Source organism: Glandiceps talaboti, chromosome 16 (assembly GCF_964340395.1).
Source record: "Glandiceps talaboti chromosome 16, keGlaTala1.1, whole genome shotgun sequence".
Classification (NCBI taxonomy): Eukaryota; Metazoa; Hemichordata; class Enteropneusta; family Spengelidae; genus Glandiceps; species Glandiceps talaboti.
Window position 1 is genome coordinate 11,406,571 of NC_135564.1, and position 18,935 is coordinate 11,425,505.

The following is an 18,935-nucleotide window of genomic DNA, read 5'->3' on the forward strand; positions in this document are numbered from 1 at the left end:
TTTTTGTCAATCCCTAAATGTACAGCTGAATAAGTTATAGCGTACAGCACTTGTTAGTATTTAAGTGGACTCCAATACAAAATTTGATACTTTTATCACAGCATATGATCACTGTTTTCTTTCATTTCACAGTATCATTCCCACCAGTCGATGTCATCACTACCTTAGCACCTAACTCTCGTTGTGAGTACGGATGGTCATCTTACGGAAGTTATTGTTATTTTGCTCAGACGGTCAAGATGTCATGGCTGGATTCTAGAGATCTGTGTCGCAAAGAGGGCGCTGACCTGGTTTCTATCCACGATAGTAATGAAAACCAGTTTATTATGACTTTGATGCAGACGAGTAAGTTAGTTTTAGTTTATGGAAATGTCCGTTCTAATGAGAATAATGGTTTTTTGAAGTTTTACACTCTAAAAAGACCAAATATGTAAGCGACGCTCAATTCGTTGACAAATTGACTATATATTCTATTCTAAGTCTCAAGTGTACACGTGTATAACAAACGGTACAATTTCAGGTGGAGGGGGCTAAATTGTGATTTATGTATGTATGCATGTATGCATGTATGTATGTATGTATGTATGTATGTATGTATGTATGTATGTATGTATGTATGTATGTATGTATGTATGTGCGTATGTGTGTATGTATGTGTGTATGTATGTACATGTATGTACATGTATGTATGTATGTATGTATGTATGTATGTATGTATGTATGTATGTATGTGTGTGTGTGTCGTTGTGCCTGTATGTATGTGTATTTAAACTATTTAAACTTGAAATATATCCACTTTTCTTATATATCATGTATATTTCAAACTTGCTACTTTGCTGTGTTCCTATAGTGTGCGATGCCTTCCATACGGATTCCACATCTGACCAATACGATTACCGTTTCGTATCCACACCCGTGCAAAACAGTAGGGTGACATTTGAAGTCAAGGCCGTCAGTGATGTCCATATTGCCCTATCGCCTAATGACACAATTATCGATCCAATGTACGAAGTTGTCATCGGTGGTTGGAGTAACACTCAGTCTGCAATCCGACGGTGTGCAATGTGTGATTTGGAAGTGTCTGTTAGTACGATCGACATACTGTCCTCCACTGAGTTCAGAGCATTCTGGATAACATTCGTGAATGGGAAGATATCTGTTGGAAAAGATAGAGAGCCGGCATTTATGGAGTGGACTGATCCCGATCCTGTTACAGTCAATTATGTTGGCTATACTACTGGGTATGGAAGTTCTGGGGACTTTATACTGTGTACAGACTATTCAGGTGAGTTGACATACATCATGTGAAATTTAGCATCTGTCAACGCATTACGACATCTGGTGGATAGAGTGAATGAGGCTATGGTTCGTAGCGCCTTAATGCTGAAATAGTGATAGTGCGAAATTGGTTTCAAAAATTTCTAGCACTGTACATGCTACGAAATTAATTTCGGAGAACGAGTAGTGTAAATGTATCAAATTCCACATATGTCATCCGAATATATAATGAAATTCAAAAAAAAAAAAAAAAAATGAAAATATGCTAGGTTTTATTAGTATTTATTAATTTTTTGAACATTTGTATTTTGGTTGTTTATGTTCTACAGACAGTGACTTTGTTTGGATTGGTATGAGCGATTTACGTACAGAGATGACGTATGAATGGAGTGATCTAACTGAGGTTAGATACACTCGTTGGAATAATGGTGAACCTAATAACAGTGGTGATGAGGACTGTATCCATTCATATGTGTCTGTAAGTAAACGTGGTTTTACATTAATTGCTGTCTTCCTTTACACTGGAAGGCAAGATACACGCATGTTCTCTACTTTGCCACACTCACCTACAGTTTGTCGAAAAATATCAATCCTGTAAAATGCAGTTACTTTGTTGAATGGTGGCTTTTGATACCAACATATTTGTAATGCATTTGTACGTTGTTGGGTTTTAGCTATGATCCCAATACGTCATCTGTTTTCTAACTAAAACATATTACTGAGAATTATACAATGTATATGGGTATTATTTTCGAGGTATTACTCTTACTATATTTATAATATACATGTGCAAAGTTGTTGACATGCCTGTCAATTTAGCCACGCCCATACTGAAGTAGACTACGTTGACCTTAGATATGTTCTGATCTAGATTTTTCTCGTCAGTTTAGTCAATATCATACCAGTAGCCTTATGGAGTGGTACAAAAGGGAATTAAGAAAAATGTACATATAAAAACCTCTATCTCTGAGTAAAGGAGTGCATATTCACATGTTTTTGTTCCATATTTGTTTTCTGACTAAAGTATATTTCAAAGTAAGTATAAAGCAATTCTATAGTAACAATTATACACGGATATTGATTGCAGGGTAGTTTAGCCGGTTACTGGAATGACGATAAATGCAGTGCTGCGTACATGTCTGTATGTAAGAAGGCCAAACAGGTTTTGTCACCAACGACAGAGTCAGCTGGAGATTGTGGATCAGTAAGTATACAATGGAAGTTGGTTGACTTAAAAAAAGAGTTGTACACTACGTATCAAAGTAATAAGGAGCTAGGCTTTTCTGATGAAACCAACAAGATTTTACGAAAGCAAATATAATAGTACGTGAAACCGAGGTATCTATGGAGCTCTTCGCCAAGACAACAAATACAAATACATAACATTTTAAACGCATACACATAAATGCCTTACTCAAGGCATGCACGTGCGTACAGGCATTTATTTGGTCTATAGATTTTGCCTAAATCAAGAACCATTTCTATAAATCTAGAAATTCAATAATAATGTACAAATTTGTATGTTATCAAAATATTTCATAAAAATACACCCCTTTCTAAAAACACATTTTATCAAAGTGGATGTACACTTAGAGATAAGTCATCGAAATCCATATTTACGTCTATTATATAACATGATGACTCTTAACTCTTGTAATCAAAAAAATATTATATGAAATTGTAAATATTTCAAGGTATTAACTGGGCCTACTCATACTTGAATTAATACTTTGAAGTAACACTTCGGTTCTCTGTTTTCAGGGATGGTACACTCAATCCCACTCCTGTTATAGGTTTGTGTCTAACGGTGCCACGTGGAGTACTGCAGAGGCTCAGTGTAAATCATATGGTGGTAGTTTGATGGCTATTAATGACAAGTAAGTTCTTCTAGATCTTCCTGTCGAAACTACACTATTGGATTGGACTGAAAAGCTTGTAGTTGTATATTAATGTGATATTAGTCTGTAACCCTGTCTGTAACTACGTCTGTAACTAATATATCCGTGTACAAAATATAAAACTACATGATATGCACTATAACTTGATACAATGCAATATTAGTCACGTGACGTTGCTGGATATGTACAGGGGGATTGGGAAACGAGAGTTTAGTTTCGAAGTCATTGGTACCTCAAGAAACTGTGACATGACGCGACATCAATATCTGGTGAAAAGAGTATGGCCTACATCAACACTATCTTTTATTAAACAGGAGACCTTGTTGACAGTTAAATAAAACATTCTTACAAGACTAAAGAATGCTGTGTAACGACAGCTAATACGAAGTTTAGATAAAAACACATTTATATCACATTGTAACCTGAGTGTATTGTATTTACAGCATCGAGCAATCTTTCGTAAGCAGTAAATTAGGTTCTTTCACTGGTGGTAGTTGGTATTGGATTGGTTTAACTGATTTGAGTCAAGCTGGACAATTCACGTGGTCAGATGGTGATCCTGTTACTTATACAAACTGGGATGCTGGACAACCAGGTACACGCCAATCTCTTCCCTTCCCTTCACGTTGTTCTGTTCTGCTCTGTTCTGTTTGGTTCTGTTCTGTCCCTTCTCTTCCCCTCCAATCTCTTCTTCTCCTCTCCTCTCCCCTCCCCTCCCCTCCCCTTCTCTTCTCTTCTCTTCTCTTCTCTTCTCTTCTCTTCTCTTCTCTTCTCTTCTCTTCTCTTCTCTTCTTTTCACCATGCTCAAACTCCTGTGCCGTGTGCATTCCTTAGATCGTATTTCTGTGTTAAATTTCAGATAACAGCCAAGGTGATTGTGTAGGTGTCAGTACTGGTACCAATGCTGGTTTATGGACAGCAACACAGTGTACCGACTCCATGCCGTATATTTGTGAAAAGACAAGACTTGGTTTTACCAAACCACCCGTCACAGCAGCATATCCTACAAATCCATCGGATGAAGGTTGTGCTGGTGGATGGCTTGGTTATGGCAGCAAATGCTTCCTTGTAAGATGATGTTTTTTCTTTCTCTATTTAAATTTGCATTTTCAGGCTTGTCACTTCACTTGACATGCTGTCAATATGCTGTCAATCTAACCATAGTAAGTTGTCTCTAATTGATCTCATTTCTCTTTATTTTGGCCTGTTTCGTATGTTGTTTCTGTTTTGAACTAGGAATCAATGAAGTGTAACAACATGGGCACAACAGCTCTGTTTGAATCAAAACATGACTACACTGTGATACAGTAACAAGTCTTTGATCAAAGTGTATTTTAACACCAAACCAATGCCCGGCCAAATTTCGTCATATACGCATCTGTTCTTTCTGAGATTTAGTTGTACGCCGGCATGAGCGTACATTTCGACCGACAGTAAATAATGAGGCAGTGTCGAACAATCCTGTCCAAACCTTCTGTCTAAACGGCAGCGAAAATAAAAGACGACGAATATCAAATAATTGTGAAAAGTCAAAACCTGTAGTGTTTATTACTTAGACCAGTAGGCCAAAACCTTCTGGGCATTCATCTATTTGACTTTGTACATCTTCTTTTTCTCAGGCCATTTCCTCAGTGTCCTCTGATAACAGACTTAACTGGGACGATGCTTTGTTAGACTGCAGAGGTAGAGGTGGTGATCTTGCTAGTTTCCATAGTGATGATGAACTCAGATATGTCAAGACAAATTCCAAAGTCCTGTAAGTTCATGAGGCTATTAATACATAACGATATTAAAACATTGATGAAACTTTTCAAGACATTAACCTAGTAGATACAAATGTTTGATAATTAGAGTAATTTAGAATTGCTAATTTCTCAACTATGTTAGAAGCTAGAGATGAAATTGATTTAACAGATGTTGAATGCGTAAACCAAAAGTCACATGTAAAATAGAGTCATGACACAATGATCCTGGTGTATAGGCAAGGAATAAAGCATGGACATGAGGTAAAAAAATTAGTTAATTCGCCGTGACCTTAGAATCATGCCAAAAGCATCCTACTATAAGGGAAATGACTGATGTAGAAATGTCATTCCGAATGCCTGGACTTGCAGGTCTAGTGACTAATTATCAAAATAAATTTACTGATATGGATGTTGATATTGTCTGTCATGATGTCACTGTGTTTTTGGGTTGCAACCTGCTGACGTCACTGTAGTTGCTTTATGTTATCTCATGACGTCACTGTTAGTTTTATGCTATTTTATGATGTCGCTGCTACGTTGGTTTTGTTACCTCACGACTCGATAGTTTTGTTCTATATCCTCATGACGTCACTCTTTGTTTTATAGTACCTATTGTACATGTGTCTCATGATATCACTGTTTGTTTTATTCTACCTTTTGTACCTGTGTCTCATGATGTCACTGTTTATGCTAAATCATGACATCACTATCTTTGTGTAGTTACTGTACTACCTACTTTCGTCACTAGTCGATTTGTGCTACCTCATGACGTCACTGTGTTTGTTCTAACTGCATCATGACATAATGTTTTATACTACCTTACAGCAACTTTGTGGACGAATTTTGGATTGGGTTAAATGACAAAGATGAAGAAAATGGTGGGTAGTGATTTTTATGCCATACTACTTTCTGGGAATGTTCCCTTGTTGTAGTCAGTCGCAATCGCAATATGACATTAAATTTATAATTGGCATCAGAAAATGTATTTCGATAGTACCTTCACTCAACTTTATGGTTGGAACTAATCACACGATGTACTTTTAGCATTTCTATAAATACTCAGACGAGCTACAAGCAACTGAATTTACACACATAAGCTGTGTAGGTTCCATTGGAAGATCATTATCAACTGCGAATGTCTCTTTGGCAACAAATTCAATGAATTCAATGTTCGTATTTTATGTAGGGTTTGACAACTAATAACAAATTATCTTTTTTTTCAGATAAAAAAAATAACAATTTTGACATAAAACGTTTAGATTGATTAAAACAAAGAGAACATTATTCTTCCAGTAAAGTACTAGGTATACATTGTTGAGTACACGAACTGTCGTTAAGTAATTTTTGCGGGAAAATATCGGTGAATGCTATTCTTTCACTCACTGAAGTATGCAGTTCAAATAGTCAACTAATTTTGGCAGGGAAATTGACGATACAATTGTTATAAATCGTGTCAAATAATTTGAGTATGATATACACATTAGGTTTTGTATGGACCGATGGATCACCGGTCAACTTCGTATCCTGGGATGACGACGAACCCAACGATTATAATAATGAAGAAGACTGTGTTGAAATGACATTTGCTGCTCCGAAGGGATGGAATGATCGTAAATGTACTAGGAAGAAGAACTGGGTTTGTCAGATTCCTAAAGGTGTAATGCCTGCTTCTACTGTTGCTGCTGCTACACCCACTATAAGTGAGTAAATCGTGCTGTCCAGTAAACAGTTTTGAAAATCCCGTCAAAATACTATATTATTGCAACCTTTGCAAAAGTATTAAGCTATGATTTCAAGGTGTTGAGACAGAGAGATTTTTGTAAATGATCGGCACGATGTGCATTTTCAAAGGCAAGTCGTCGGGATAGAAATCTTAACTTTTGTACAACGTTAATATCCATTGTCTGCTTCATTCTGTCTTCTATGGTATGTACACTTTTGATGTGGTCTTTACTTTTGCCAGGGTGATGTCTTTCGCAAAAATGTTGTCTAACAAATAATACGAATAATGTTTTGCAACTGATTGTAATATATTAAAACTGTCTCAAAAATACTTAGCATAAATAAATAGAATTAAAAAAGGGCTATGAATCTTCAATATCATCTATCATCTTTTGATCATTTATATATTTTCCCTTCCTATTTTTATATTCATTACTCCCACTGATATCTTTTCCAGTCAGAGCATTTCATTTATACTTTGAATATACAGACTCAAACATCAATTATAGTTTGTGTTGTTCTTTTTTAAAAGTCAATATGAGATAGGTGCATAAGATTGTGTAAACCAATTTACATTACTTGAATTACGAGGTTGTACAGTTAGAACCGCTAACTTAACTATATTAGAATTGTTTAACGTTGACTTGAATATTTACCCCGAACAACACTTGCTAAAACGAAAGTACTGGGCCTTTGCTCGATTGAGGGCGCTAACGCAGTTAAGTATCGTATTTGACTTAGATTACAAACCAGCGTGTTAACCTAATGTAAGCCAGGTTATCATATAGTTCACCTGCATGCATCGTTGCTATGGTTACCGAAATCACAACAATTAACTTACGATGTTCCTTTACTTTGAACAGCTGCTAACTGTGGTACTGACTTAGAGTGGGTCTACTCCATCGGTGCTTGCTATTATTTCAGTAATGGTAACGGGCCGGGGGCAAGGAAGGGATGGGATGCATCACGTGACTTCTGTCTGGACCATGCTGGTGACCTGGCATCTATTCATTCTGGATTGGAACAGGACTTCATATTCAGTACTGTAAGTAAAGTCAAGATTTTCGATTTTTCAACTTTCGAGTCGCTAATACTTATGTTATATTTAGTATTTCAGCCTATTTTATTTTTTCTTAAGAATGACCTTATTTTTGAGGTGTGTAGCTAACCTCAAAAGCGTGCATGGCAATACTATATGTGAGAAATGGGTAATTGTTTACATCTGTTCAATGTACGTAAACAAGACAAATCGTATATGGCAATAGAGTTATTTCTATCATCCGTTTAGGAAAGTCTTATTGTACGCTAGGATTCTCTAATTCAGATGGGATTGACTTTCAATAAATGGTTTATTCTTGTCTTTATCCATCAGCTACGTGACTTGCGTTCTCTTTATGCTTGGATTGGTTTACGTGAATATGCCGCTGGTGGAACTCATGTGTGAGTGAAGTTTTTATTTAATTACGTGTATGCAATCATATTCAACAAGAATGGTTGCTAGTACTTTGTTCGACACATGCTCCAGCCCATTTTGGTTAAATACAAGAAAATAATTCAGAGGCTGCTCTACAAATCTTTTAAATCGAGATCAAAATGATACTAAACATTAATCCAGTTTAGAGTCCATTCTGTGTTATAATGCCAAATACTGTGTTAACTCTTTGGACCAATAAAAGGTGGTCGATTACCATGGCAACAAGGTGGTGAACCCCTACATTTCTTGTAAGGACCAGGAACGAATTTCATATGGTAAAGTTTAGAATTTGTTTAGAACTTTGATGTTCACAGAAATTCGTCTCCGCGGAGCATCCTACATTAATGACATAAGAGATTGATTGATTGATCGATCGATTGATTGATTGATTAATTAATTGATTTGTAGGTCGGATTGGAGAAGTACTATTGATGGCTAGTCATGAGGAAGAGAATAAGTTAATGATTCAATGTACTTGTTAGTGAGTTAGCTTACAATGTAGTTGAAGTGACAGTAAATGTAAAACAGGATTTATAACCGATGACCTTTTCACATTTCTCCTGTCAGTTTGGTTTGTGTGTATAAAATGTACACTTTAGTCTCCTGAAAAATGACTGATGTTTTTTAATGTTTCACACACAGATGGAGTGATAATACACCAGTAGACTACGTTAACTGGGACGAACAAAACCCAGACGATGCATATGGATCGGAACAATGTGTAGAACTTGTTGCAACAGGTACGTGTATGTCAGGTTTTGCTCATGTTTTGTAACAGTTGTTACCTCTCGTAGAGGGGTTTGTTGTGGCTGTGTTGTGTCTGTCTGTCTGTCTGTCTGTCTGTCAATTTCTCGAAAGCGACTGGTTCAATTAAAAAACGAAATTGGGCATGCAGTGGACACAGATTTTGGGGTAAATGCTGGAAAAGAATACTTTTGGAACAAGATCTGTGTCAGTTAATTGGCTTCGACCAGCTAACCTAGAGGTTCATCTCCCCATGTGAAAATGGAATAGTCCGCATTCTGACTGTTTATGTCAGAGCTCTGGTTGATGATGTTCTTTTCAAGACTTTGACCATTGACCTTGAAAGTCTTCTTCAAGGTCAAATAGGCAAATTTGGGCTATCTTCATCTTCGAATAAAACATTTCAAGTTGTAATATTTTAATCACCACTTAGTTATGACTGTGAGGCATATGCAAGTCACTTGACTTTGTGATCTTCACCTGTATAGCAAAATAATGGCCATATTTGTGAGTATTATGTACACATTAGGTTTTGTATGGACTGATGGACCAGTCAACTTCATGTCCTGGGATGACGGCGAACCCAACGATTATAATAATGAACATTTGCCTTTTATCTCCAAAATATTGAGATGTATGGACACCATTCAAGTGTCTACCATACCGTTAGCAATAATGAGCTTTCTCGTGAGTCCATAACCCTTGACCTTGACACACATTTTCAAAGTGAAATGAACGAATTCTTCCTTTGATGCTAACTCAAGACGTTGAATACACAAAGATTCAATTTAAATGTCTATACCGTAAAGGTCAGCTTTCTTTTTATACCCTGACCTTTGACCCCCATATTCAAGGTCAAATAGCAAATTGATCAATAAATATGTAGTTTTGTATCTAAAGACACCATTCAAATTTGCAAAATAACTTCGATTGAAGGCTTCTTTTTTACTAAGTTACAGCGTTTCGTTTGTTGGCAATGTTTATCATATTTTAGTACTTTTTGGTGGTCCAGAACCTCATAAAAATGCAAACGTTGTAAATAATCTATGCAGAGATTTATTTAATTATATTTGCTACACATTTACCAAAGACATAAAGAAAATGAGTAGCAATTTATGTTTTGTCTTTGTACTTTTTCTCTCTTCATTTGCATCTACATCTAGCATTAATGGAGAATACGTTGATAACATAATTTCTTTTCAATTATTCTACAGACGGCGAATGGAACGACAATAACTGTGGTGCCAATTTTTGGTTTGTCTGCAAAAAATTAACATCAGACACCGCACCTAAGACAAAAGAACCAACCGTTCTCCCAAGTGGAAACTGCCCACCGGGATTCAAGGAATATAAAAACAAATGTTATTCTTTCAACGGTGCAGACTATGATGATAGGCTAGGCTGGAATGATGCAAGGTTACAGTGTGGAGCTATTGCTACAGGGGGTGATCTAGTCAGTATTCACAGCCAAGAAATACAATGTAAGTTTATTTCCATTGTAGTAAATCACTATCCTCTTTCCAGTAATGCAACGTCACGGATTCACCCAGGGAGGAAAAATATGATCTGGCTTTTAGTGACAGGATCGAATCATTTCGTAAATTTAAATATACATGGTGCAATGATAACTCCCTTTCCCTCTGATCACTGTTAGCCAAGCTAAAGACACTCAGTTCAAAGATAAGGGGTTCAAGAACATTTATGCACAAACTTGTTTATGAGAAATAACGCAATCACAGGACTGGTATACAATTAATTGGCTGCAACACGGTTCTTTAACAATTCGCAGCATAGAACGTAATGTGACTGATTATTTAATTAATTCATTAAATGTGTTTCAGTCCGTTCGTCATGCTGACGTCACTACCCGGCTTGCTCTTGCTCTTTGTGCAAGTTAAATATTACTTTGTGTAGACATGCAGTAATAACAAATGTCTGTTTTTTATCTCTTCAAGCCTTTTTATCCAGTTATCTTCGTGAAGTTAACCACGCTTCATGGATTGGTTTAAGTGATATTAGCATTCCTAGTAGATTCCTTTGGCAAGATGGCTCTGAGGTTGACTACACTAACTGGGCAGCGGAAGAACCTAACGGAAGACTAAGTGTTAGTCTATTACTTAGTGCTCAGTTTAACTAAATATCTCATATTAGGGGCGAGATCAATAGATGCAAGATAAAACTACATATATTTTTTTAATTTGGGGGTGGGGATGGGCAGGGAGATTTGAGCCATTCTAGTTCTTATCCTACAAAACGATTTTACTTTAATGGATCTGACCCTATATACAAATATGTTTCTAAAAAGATAACTTGAAATTGAGAAATGGGAAGAATTTGCGCATAGTAAATGCATGGCATTACAATTAAAAGTAACTTGTCAACAACAAAAAAACTATTTCCTCACTACATAGCACTGCATACTACTACATACTGGTTTGAAACTGATTGTGCCCTCTGAAAAAAAATTCAGTTTTAGTTAATGAAGGGGGTGAGAGGGGTGGTGGTGGTGGTGGGGGTGGTGGTGGTGGTCTGAGGCCTATCTAAACGAATTTAGTTTATTCTCCTACAAGAGCTATTGATCCCACCCCTTATATTTTTTATCTTTTTGTTATCGATTGCAGGGAGAAAACTGTGTTGAGATGTATTTTCAAGACAACGATGGAAAATGGAATGATATAGACTGTACTTATCCTCGTGGGTATGTTTGCCAAGCTTACAAAGGTAGGAGATGACGCTCTAGCAAAGGCTTAAACAATATATATATATATATATATATATATATATATATATATATATATATATATATATATATATATATATATATATATATATATTCATCCTCGAATGGGTCCTTGACAAGAAGTTGTAAATCACTAAATAGGGAATGTTGTCTTTACATGCACATTGAGGTCATCATGGTAACACAGAGAAACTGTTCAAATGTATCTTGGTGATTAATAATTTGGAGAGAAAAAAACACGCTTTAAATGTTACATTTACATAAACAGAAATATTTGATCTTTTTGTGGCCTACGATGACAACTGTGTTTATCTGTCTCTCACATTTCTCATTGTTATTATTGATTTTTTACAGATCCATCCTACCCAGCACCGACACAAGCTGTCAATCCTTGTAGAGCGGGATACGAATATTACTATAATTCATGTTATAAAAAACTGACTGGTTCCTATACATGGAATAGCGCTAAAGAAGCCTGTGTTAGTGATGAGTCTGATCTCGTCAGTATTGAAAATATCTATGAACAGTATTATATTGAAACACATATGTTTGAAATTGATTCTCAGATATGGATCGGGTTGAATGACCTCGAGGTAAATGATTATGATTTTGATTACTTTTCCAGCATTTTACCCCCCCCCTTTCGGGTGGTGCTTGTGCGACCAATTTCTTTCAAATTCTGTTCAAAGGTAGTACAGAACAAAGGGAATACACATACATCATGTTTCTGTTTATATATATATATTGTTTACTGAATGGTGACCATAGGTTTACTTAGTTAATTAATCCACCATTTGTGCAAAAGTTCAGAAACAAAGTCGGGCGCACTTAATCAAAATATTTATCGCTGTATTGTCAAATATGACTTAAATTTATGTTCGACCTTTGCCTCGAATTTTTAGGTCAAAATTTCAATACTAAAAATTGCATTTCATCATATACACAAATAAATAAAATGATGGGACGGGGGATCGAGATAGGATGGTATGTATCTTGTGCGAATAATTGTTCTCTTCTAATATGAACCACGTCACAGTTTTTGTCGCACTCCTTAAAATAACATCTGCCCATGTTTTTTTTTTCATTTGAAACGATTGCAAAAGCAAAAACAGTATTGTCGCTTGTAAAATAGTATTCGTTTATGTTTTTCAGCAAATAGGAACATACGGTTGGTCCGATGGATCTCCAGTCTTTTACACCAAGTGGGCTATTGGTGAACCTAGTTATAGCACAGGTGAAGGATGTGTACAGATGACAATGACCGGTGGATGGGATGATACCAAATGTAGTAATATGATACCTGCTGTCTGCAAATACTACCTTGGTAAGCTGTCTCTATGGTTACAAAATCGCCATGATCTCAGATAGAACTCATAATACTGAATTCCATTGTTTTTCCAAATTGTAAAATTTTACATAATAGTTTTATCACCTAGGAAATGTGAAAACATGCTTGGAAGTATAGGGTCGTAGGACATTTTTAGAAGCGCTCTATCGCATAACCATGTCCTCTAAAGCAATGAAGCAAGGCACATAGAGTTGCTCTCTTGCATGAAAAATATAAAGTGTGTTAGGAACTTTGAAGGAGAGTTCTATATTGATAATGATCACCTAAAATTGACTGATCACATAAGGCGAGAGTATAAATTTTGCCCTTGATCGCTCTGTGAATATTCAGAGTATTAATATTGTGAAATTTTGTACAACAACAACAACAACAACAACAACAACAACAACAACAACAACAACGACGACGACGACGACGACGACGACGACGACGAAGCTAATAATAAAGCGATACATGAACACTTTAAACCCATTGCTTATGACATGATACATAAAACTTGTTTCGTTACGTATTGTGTTCTGTGAACATGCAAAAAGTGGCGTCATTAGCTCTTGGTCCCCTTTTGTGTTCCTTGGAATATATAACAAATCCATGGGTTTTGTTTCTTACCTGTTCGTCCTTCTAACACTAGGAAATAAACCAACAACACCAGCTCCTGTGGAAGGCAGTTGTTATTTCGGAAATAGCAGTGGTTGGACTGAATACCATAGAGCTTGCTACAACATTGATGGTATATTGGATTCCAAGAGTTGGGCTGAGGCGGCTTTTGAGTGCGACAAGATAGGTGGTTACCTAATAACAATTGGAGATGAAGATGAGAACAACTACGTGGAGAAAATCATATCTGATCAAAAGGCGAACGTTTGGTTGGGACTGACGCGTAATGATGAAGGTAGGGGGAGTCTGTTTGAAGTCTGTTCTCAAGTCGCACGGCCTTTCCGATAGTTAAGGGGAACAAAGGCGAGGCTGGTTTTATCCTAGTTGCTTTAGTTGATGTCTTGTTAGTCACCATAAGTCACTTTCATCACCTCTTACATATCGCGCGACTTCTGTAATTTTAAGATAACTAAAATTATTCAAATTAGCCATGGACGAACTGCTATGCACTGGGGTAGGTAATTCTTGTACATATGCTGATGCCACCAGCGCAGTGCCTCTGTATATTGTTTTATAATTTTTAGACAGTATTAAAGTAAATACTGGGTACGTCGTCGGTTTGTGCTTATCTACCCTTCCACTATCGTATTAACGGCATGACAAGAGCGCCCACAACGGCTGATTTTTCAGTCTGTTTATCTGTTGTTTCTACTCGTACGTACTCAATACCTAATTATAGAAACGAGTTTCTAGCTTACATGTCTTAATCCTCATTTTCTATAAGGAAGATTTAAAAGAAATTTAAATTGTTATTCTGATGGATAATATATTCATTCAACATACTAGTAGTATGTGAACATACTAGTTGACCCAATCAAAAGAGAGCTACCATATACTTTGGGCGGATCCCCTCGTTGCCCATCTAAATTTACGAGGCTCTGTACGTGTCGAGGTCGATCGTATTCCATATTTGGGAATAGCGGGAAAATAAACCCCATGTGACTTATCTACTATGATGTCTGAAGGTTACCGCGTAGCCTAGCCGACTTCAAATGTTACTCCCGGTCAACCGCACGAAATCATGAGACAATACTGTAGAAATATCAGAAAACAATCCATCGCTAAATACTTGGCATAGGAAAATATTCATTGATCATGTGATCGATGCTCCATGCATGCTGAATGGTTAGAAGTTATATGTAAATGAACTATGATGACCGGTTCGTCTCTAAGTGTATTCTAGATCTACTGTTATAGCAGGATTATCATCATTATAAAAATTAATATCAGTATATATAGTGAACAATTCCTGACGTCGTGTTATTAGCTTGTACATTTACAGTTACATGTATCGTGCCGAGTGTATTATTTACATACGTATTTTTAAATCATAAACATTGATTCGAGTGCCTGTGGTGCCGGGGTATGTACCCAAGCGGCTCAGGAATATTCCACTCGTGTTAAATCATAAATATTCATGAACATATATACGTCATGTATGTGCAGCCTCGAGGTCATTTCTCGCACAGCACAGTACAGAGCTCGCGATGCATGGGTTCAACCTCTCCACGAAGAGCTATTTATACACCACTGTATACGGGATGGTCTGAGATGAACTCTATAATCAGTATCCTAGACTAGCTCCACGTCCAGTCAGCCACTCTCACATCAGACAGACAACCTTGTCACCAGCCAAGGAGGAGAGCAAACCCTCGACCAGCGCCGCGCCCACCCACACCGAGCAACTGCAATTTCGGTTCTCACATCAGTTTCGTTGCAACAATGGCAGTGCCAGTGCTCGAGTCAACAAAAGGATCTCGCGTTCATCGAGTGCACAGAGACCCAACGGTCCCAAGTTTGACATACAACGTCTTTTTGTCAAGGTCACACAACGAGAAAGCAGTAACAACAGTCATGTGGTTAGAACGAATACATATTTACAGAATTCTTTTAGACAATCGCTTGTGTTACCATATGTTGAATACATGGGTCCGCGAAGGACAAACGTAATGCATTCTTACATAATTTAGTCTAGCGCCACGTGGTCTGACAGTGCACCAAAGCCATGGCCCCGGGTCTGCATGAGTTCAGACTCACGGTTACAATGAATTCATATGTGTTGTTAATAAGTCATTAGCTGCAGTAAAAGCCTGAGGACCCATTATCAACCCGTTACCGTAAATCAGTTATTTCTTAGTCTAGTCCCCTTACACCATGGTCTGGTGTAGTCTTTGCAGACGCTGTATGGGACGCGATACTGACGTGAGGGACAATGTCGGAATTGAGTCCCGACTTAACTATTAACCTAGCCTGTCTTTAAGTCTAGTGCTACCTTCATCAAATCTTGAGATGATTCCATGCCACGCTGGCATCCATGCTTTTATAGTTATTTCTGTATACTTTTACAGGTGGATTCCGATGGGTTGATGGTATGGCACTAGACTACACACGCTGGGCACCAGGTGAACCTAATAACGCTAACGACGGAGAAGACTGTGGTGAGATGTATCATAGCTCCAGTGAGTGGAACGACAATGATTGCTATACTACGTCTGGCTACATATGTAAAAGACAGAAAGGTGAGTTGAAACTTGTCCTACCTCAATGCTTTGAATGTGATATTATGTAAAGATTGTTTAATGTATCTAACTTTAAGTGTTCTATTGATCGTATCTGATAATACCTAATTATATACAATACATCCAGAGAAATATTGTAATGGTGTGTAAAGTTGTGCACTTTAATATAAAATACAATAATGTTATGTAAAGGCATTGTAATTTTCACTGTACTGTACTGTAATGTAATGTAATGCAATGCAGTGTAATGTAATGTATTGAAATATGATGTAATGTCAACTTAGTGTGAAGCTGTGTAAGGTAATGTAGTGTGGAGTTATGTAATGTAATGATTTGAATGTGATGTATGTGTGCACTTCAACATAATATGATGCAATGTTATGTAATGCAATAATGTAATTTTATGTATCATAATGAAATGTAATCAGTGTACTGTAATGCAATTTAAAATTTTTTTTTTTTAATTTATTTAACTTTGACAAAAGTCAGGTAACGAAGACCTATAAATGTGGATCCCAAAACAAATATACATATAATTAAAAGACAATGCAATGAAATGTATTGAAATATAATGTAATTTAATGTAATTTTATATACTGTAATGCAATGTGATATATCGAAGTATTCTACCAAGAGTAACTGATAACACATGATTATAACTATGCATACCAATATCATGTACTGAAATGTTGGAAAAACCTTTAGACATGCATATGAGTTACAGTTCTCATGAATTCATAAACAGTTGATATGTTATGCATATATAATTATATAATGTAAATGGGATAAATTGTACATTTCACATTTAGGAAATGGAGCGGTTACTCTACCTGACGATGGACAACCTGAGGAACAATCATCAGGTCAGTAACTGTAATTGCTTATGACCAAGAGAGGTATACTACCAATCCAGAGTGACTATAGAGTTTCAATTTCAATCTCTCAATCTCTCTCTCTCTCTCTCTCTCTCTCTCTCTCTCTCTCTCTCTCTCTCTCTCTCTCTCTCTCTCTCTCTCTCTCTCTCTCTCTCTCTCCTCTCTCTCTCTCTCTCTCTCCCTCTCTCTCTCTCTCTCTCTCTCTCTACATTAAACTAACAGTGGCAGTTGACTTAAGGATGTAAGAGAGGTTAGATGTATAGTAAATGCTATAACAATCCATGTTTTCCCACGTCTCGTGAGAGTCAAACGAGCAGATCTCATCATGTGTAATTAAATAGAATAATCTAATTGTAAAGATGGCCTCTAGTCAAAATGTTTCTGCTGGGGTCTTACTATACATTTAACAACTTCTTACAATGTATATTTATTTACAATGCATTATTTTGACAAGAGACTTCTAGGTATCATGTCACTTATTCCTCTAAGCCCTGCATTTCATATTCTATATCAAATATTATCAAATTGATACTCGTGTGGTCCTTGCATCTGTACATACTCTTATCATATATTACGAACATTGAATTGGAAATGAACTAATGTAATGACATCATGATAAATCATTGACTTTTTTTAAAATTACAGGGATCAGTGGAGGTGGCATTGCTGGAATCATAATTGGCATACTGGTAGCCATTGTAGCTGTACTAGCCGTGATTTACGCCTTGTTCTTCTTTAGAAAAGACTCCATGCCACCAAAAACCAGCAACAGTGACCTTCCAGGACCTGTGGGATTTGATAATACACTCTATTCAACTTCACCGGCTGTCAACATCAATGACACGGTCAAATTAGAATTTAATGACAATCAAACTAGTGCAGAGGCCTAGAAAGAATCGTTTGTCTTACTTTATGATTTTAAATACTACTGTCACTAGCTCTTTCAATTGAGATTTTTTTACCTGTGGCTTCAAATCTGAAATCGAAGATTCACAGGTCGTCAAATGTATTCTCACTAAATTTTGGATAGTGTAACGAAGTTGACAAATCTTGGTCCCTTAACAATCACATCGGAAATGGAAATGACGCCGTAGGTCAAGCATTGTCATATAGATGGTACAAAAGTGGCTGTATTTTACATTTATTTATTAGGTCATTATGTTAATAGACTGTTTCGGCTTGTTTGTAACGTGCAGGGTCATTTTCATTCAAGTTGCAGTGTGACATTCCTGATCATGTACATGTATTACACCAGTGCACATTTTTACTAAAGAAATTTGTACTTGTTCGGATTGTAGAGGTGACCTTGTTTTTACAGAAAGACACCTCTATGAGGGGAGTGGATGATGTGTGTGCGGCGGGGAAGGGGGATGTCACTTATTCTATACATTAATGTGATTTAAAAGTGTCGTAAATGGTCATGTGGACTATTACTATGACAACTAAATATTTCAAAAAATGATCATTGAAAAAGTCATTTGTGAACGCAAGCTAAAGAAAAAACAGCCTTGGTGACTTAATGTACTAGTTGGGTTATTTCCCCCTTTTTTATTGTAAATAAATTTCTGTAATAGAAATAAACCAGAAAAGTTTCATTGCTCATTATTCATCCAGATAATTAAGGCAATCGAACATTACATCAAGGTGTTGCTTAGACTGGTTTGGAAAAGTCTTGTCCAAACACTTGTCATCTCGACCCCCATTATAAAATATGGTTAGGTTCACTTGGCACCCAATTCTGGAATATGTGCTGTAGAAGAAATACATAATTATTTTGATATTCTACACCCTGATAATTAGCCGGACGGGGACTTATGGATTGGGTTCTGTGTGTCCGTCTGTCCAATCAGAGCCATTTCTTGGAGATGCCTGGACTGATTTTTTTAGCTCAACTGAACTGAGGACCAGTAGTGCTATAGGGATTGCCCGGCGTCT

General features: G+C 36.7%; 2 protein-coding genes across 2 annotated transcripts in view; both read left to right on the top strand.

Moving 5' to 3' along the window:
- The window catches only part of LOC144447100 (macrophage mannose receptor 1-like), a 33,247-nt gene extending 19,353 nt beyond the window's left edge, over positions 1–13,894 (top strand). Inside the window, exons 20-38 of the mRNA XM_078137007.1 lie at positions 133–345; positions 851–1,285; positions 1,608–1,756; positions 2,366–2,482; positions 3,040–3,155; positions 3,620–3,771; positions 4,036–4,244; positions 4,796–4,932; positions 5,747–5,799; positions 6,406–6,621; positions 7,507–7,688; positions 8,016–8,083; positions 8,760–8,857; positions 10,076–10,342; positions 10,817–10,965; positions 11,483–11,582; positions 11,956–12,194; positions 12,754–12,925; positions 13,581–13,894. Coding sequence (XP_077993133.1) covers positions 133–345; positions 851–1,285; positions 1,608–1,756; positions 2,366–2,482; positions 3,040–3,155; positions 3,620–3,771; positions 4,036–4,244; positions 4,796–4,932; positions 5,747–5,799; positions 6,406–6,621; positions 7,507–7,688; positions 8,016–8,083; positions 8,760–8,857; positions 10,076–10,342; positions 10,817–10,965; positions 11,483–11,582; positions 11,956–12,194; positions 12,754–12,925; positions 13,581–13,894 — 3,386 coding nt within the window. The remainder of the gene's footprint in view (positions 1–132; positions 346–850; positions 1,286–1,607; positions 1,757–2,365; positions 2,483–3,039; positions 3,156–3,619; positions 3,772–4,035; positions 4,245–4,795; positions 4,933–5,746; positions 5,800–6,405; positions 6,622–7,506; positions 7,689–8,015; positions 8,084–8,759; positions 8,858–10,075; positions 10,343–10,816; positions 10,966–11,482; positions 11,583–11,955; positions 12,195–12,753; positions 12,926–13,580) is intronic.
- Positions 13,895–15,080: 1,186 nt separating this feature from the next.
- Positions 15,081–18,526, top strand: LOC144447754 (uncharacterized). The gene is made up of 4 exons (XM_078137837.1): positions 15,081–15,465; positions 15,955–16,125; positions 16,935–16,988; positions 17,646–18,526. The coding sequence occupies exons 2-4, from the start codon at positions 15,978–15,980 to the stop codon at positions 17,888–17,890; spliced, it is 447 nt and encodes a 148-aa protein (XP_077993963.1). The 5' UTR covers positions 15,081–15,465; positions 15,955–15,977; the 3' UTR covers positions 17,891–18,526.
- The last annotated feature ends 409 nt before the right edge of the window (positions 18,527–18,935 follow it).

Excerpts from the sequence above, each read along its gene's own strand:
- LOC144447754 (XM_078137837.1), top strand. The coding sequence starts at position 15,978 with ATGGCACTAGACTACACACGCTGGGCACCAGGTGAACCTAATAACGCT. Across the intron at positions 16,126-16,934 it reads CATATGTAAAAGACAGAAAG|GAAATGGAGCGGTTACTCTA; the intron begins GTGAGTTGAAAC and ends TTTCACATTTAG. Across the intron at positions 16,989-17,645 it reads ACCTGAGGAACAATCATCAG|GGATCAGTGGAGGTGGCATT; the intron begins GTCAGTAACTGT and ends TTAAAATTACAG.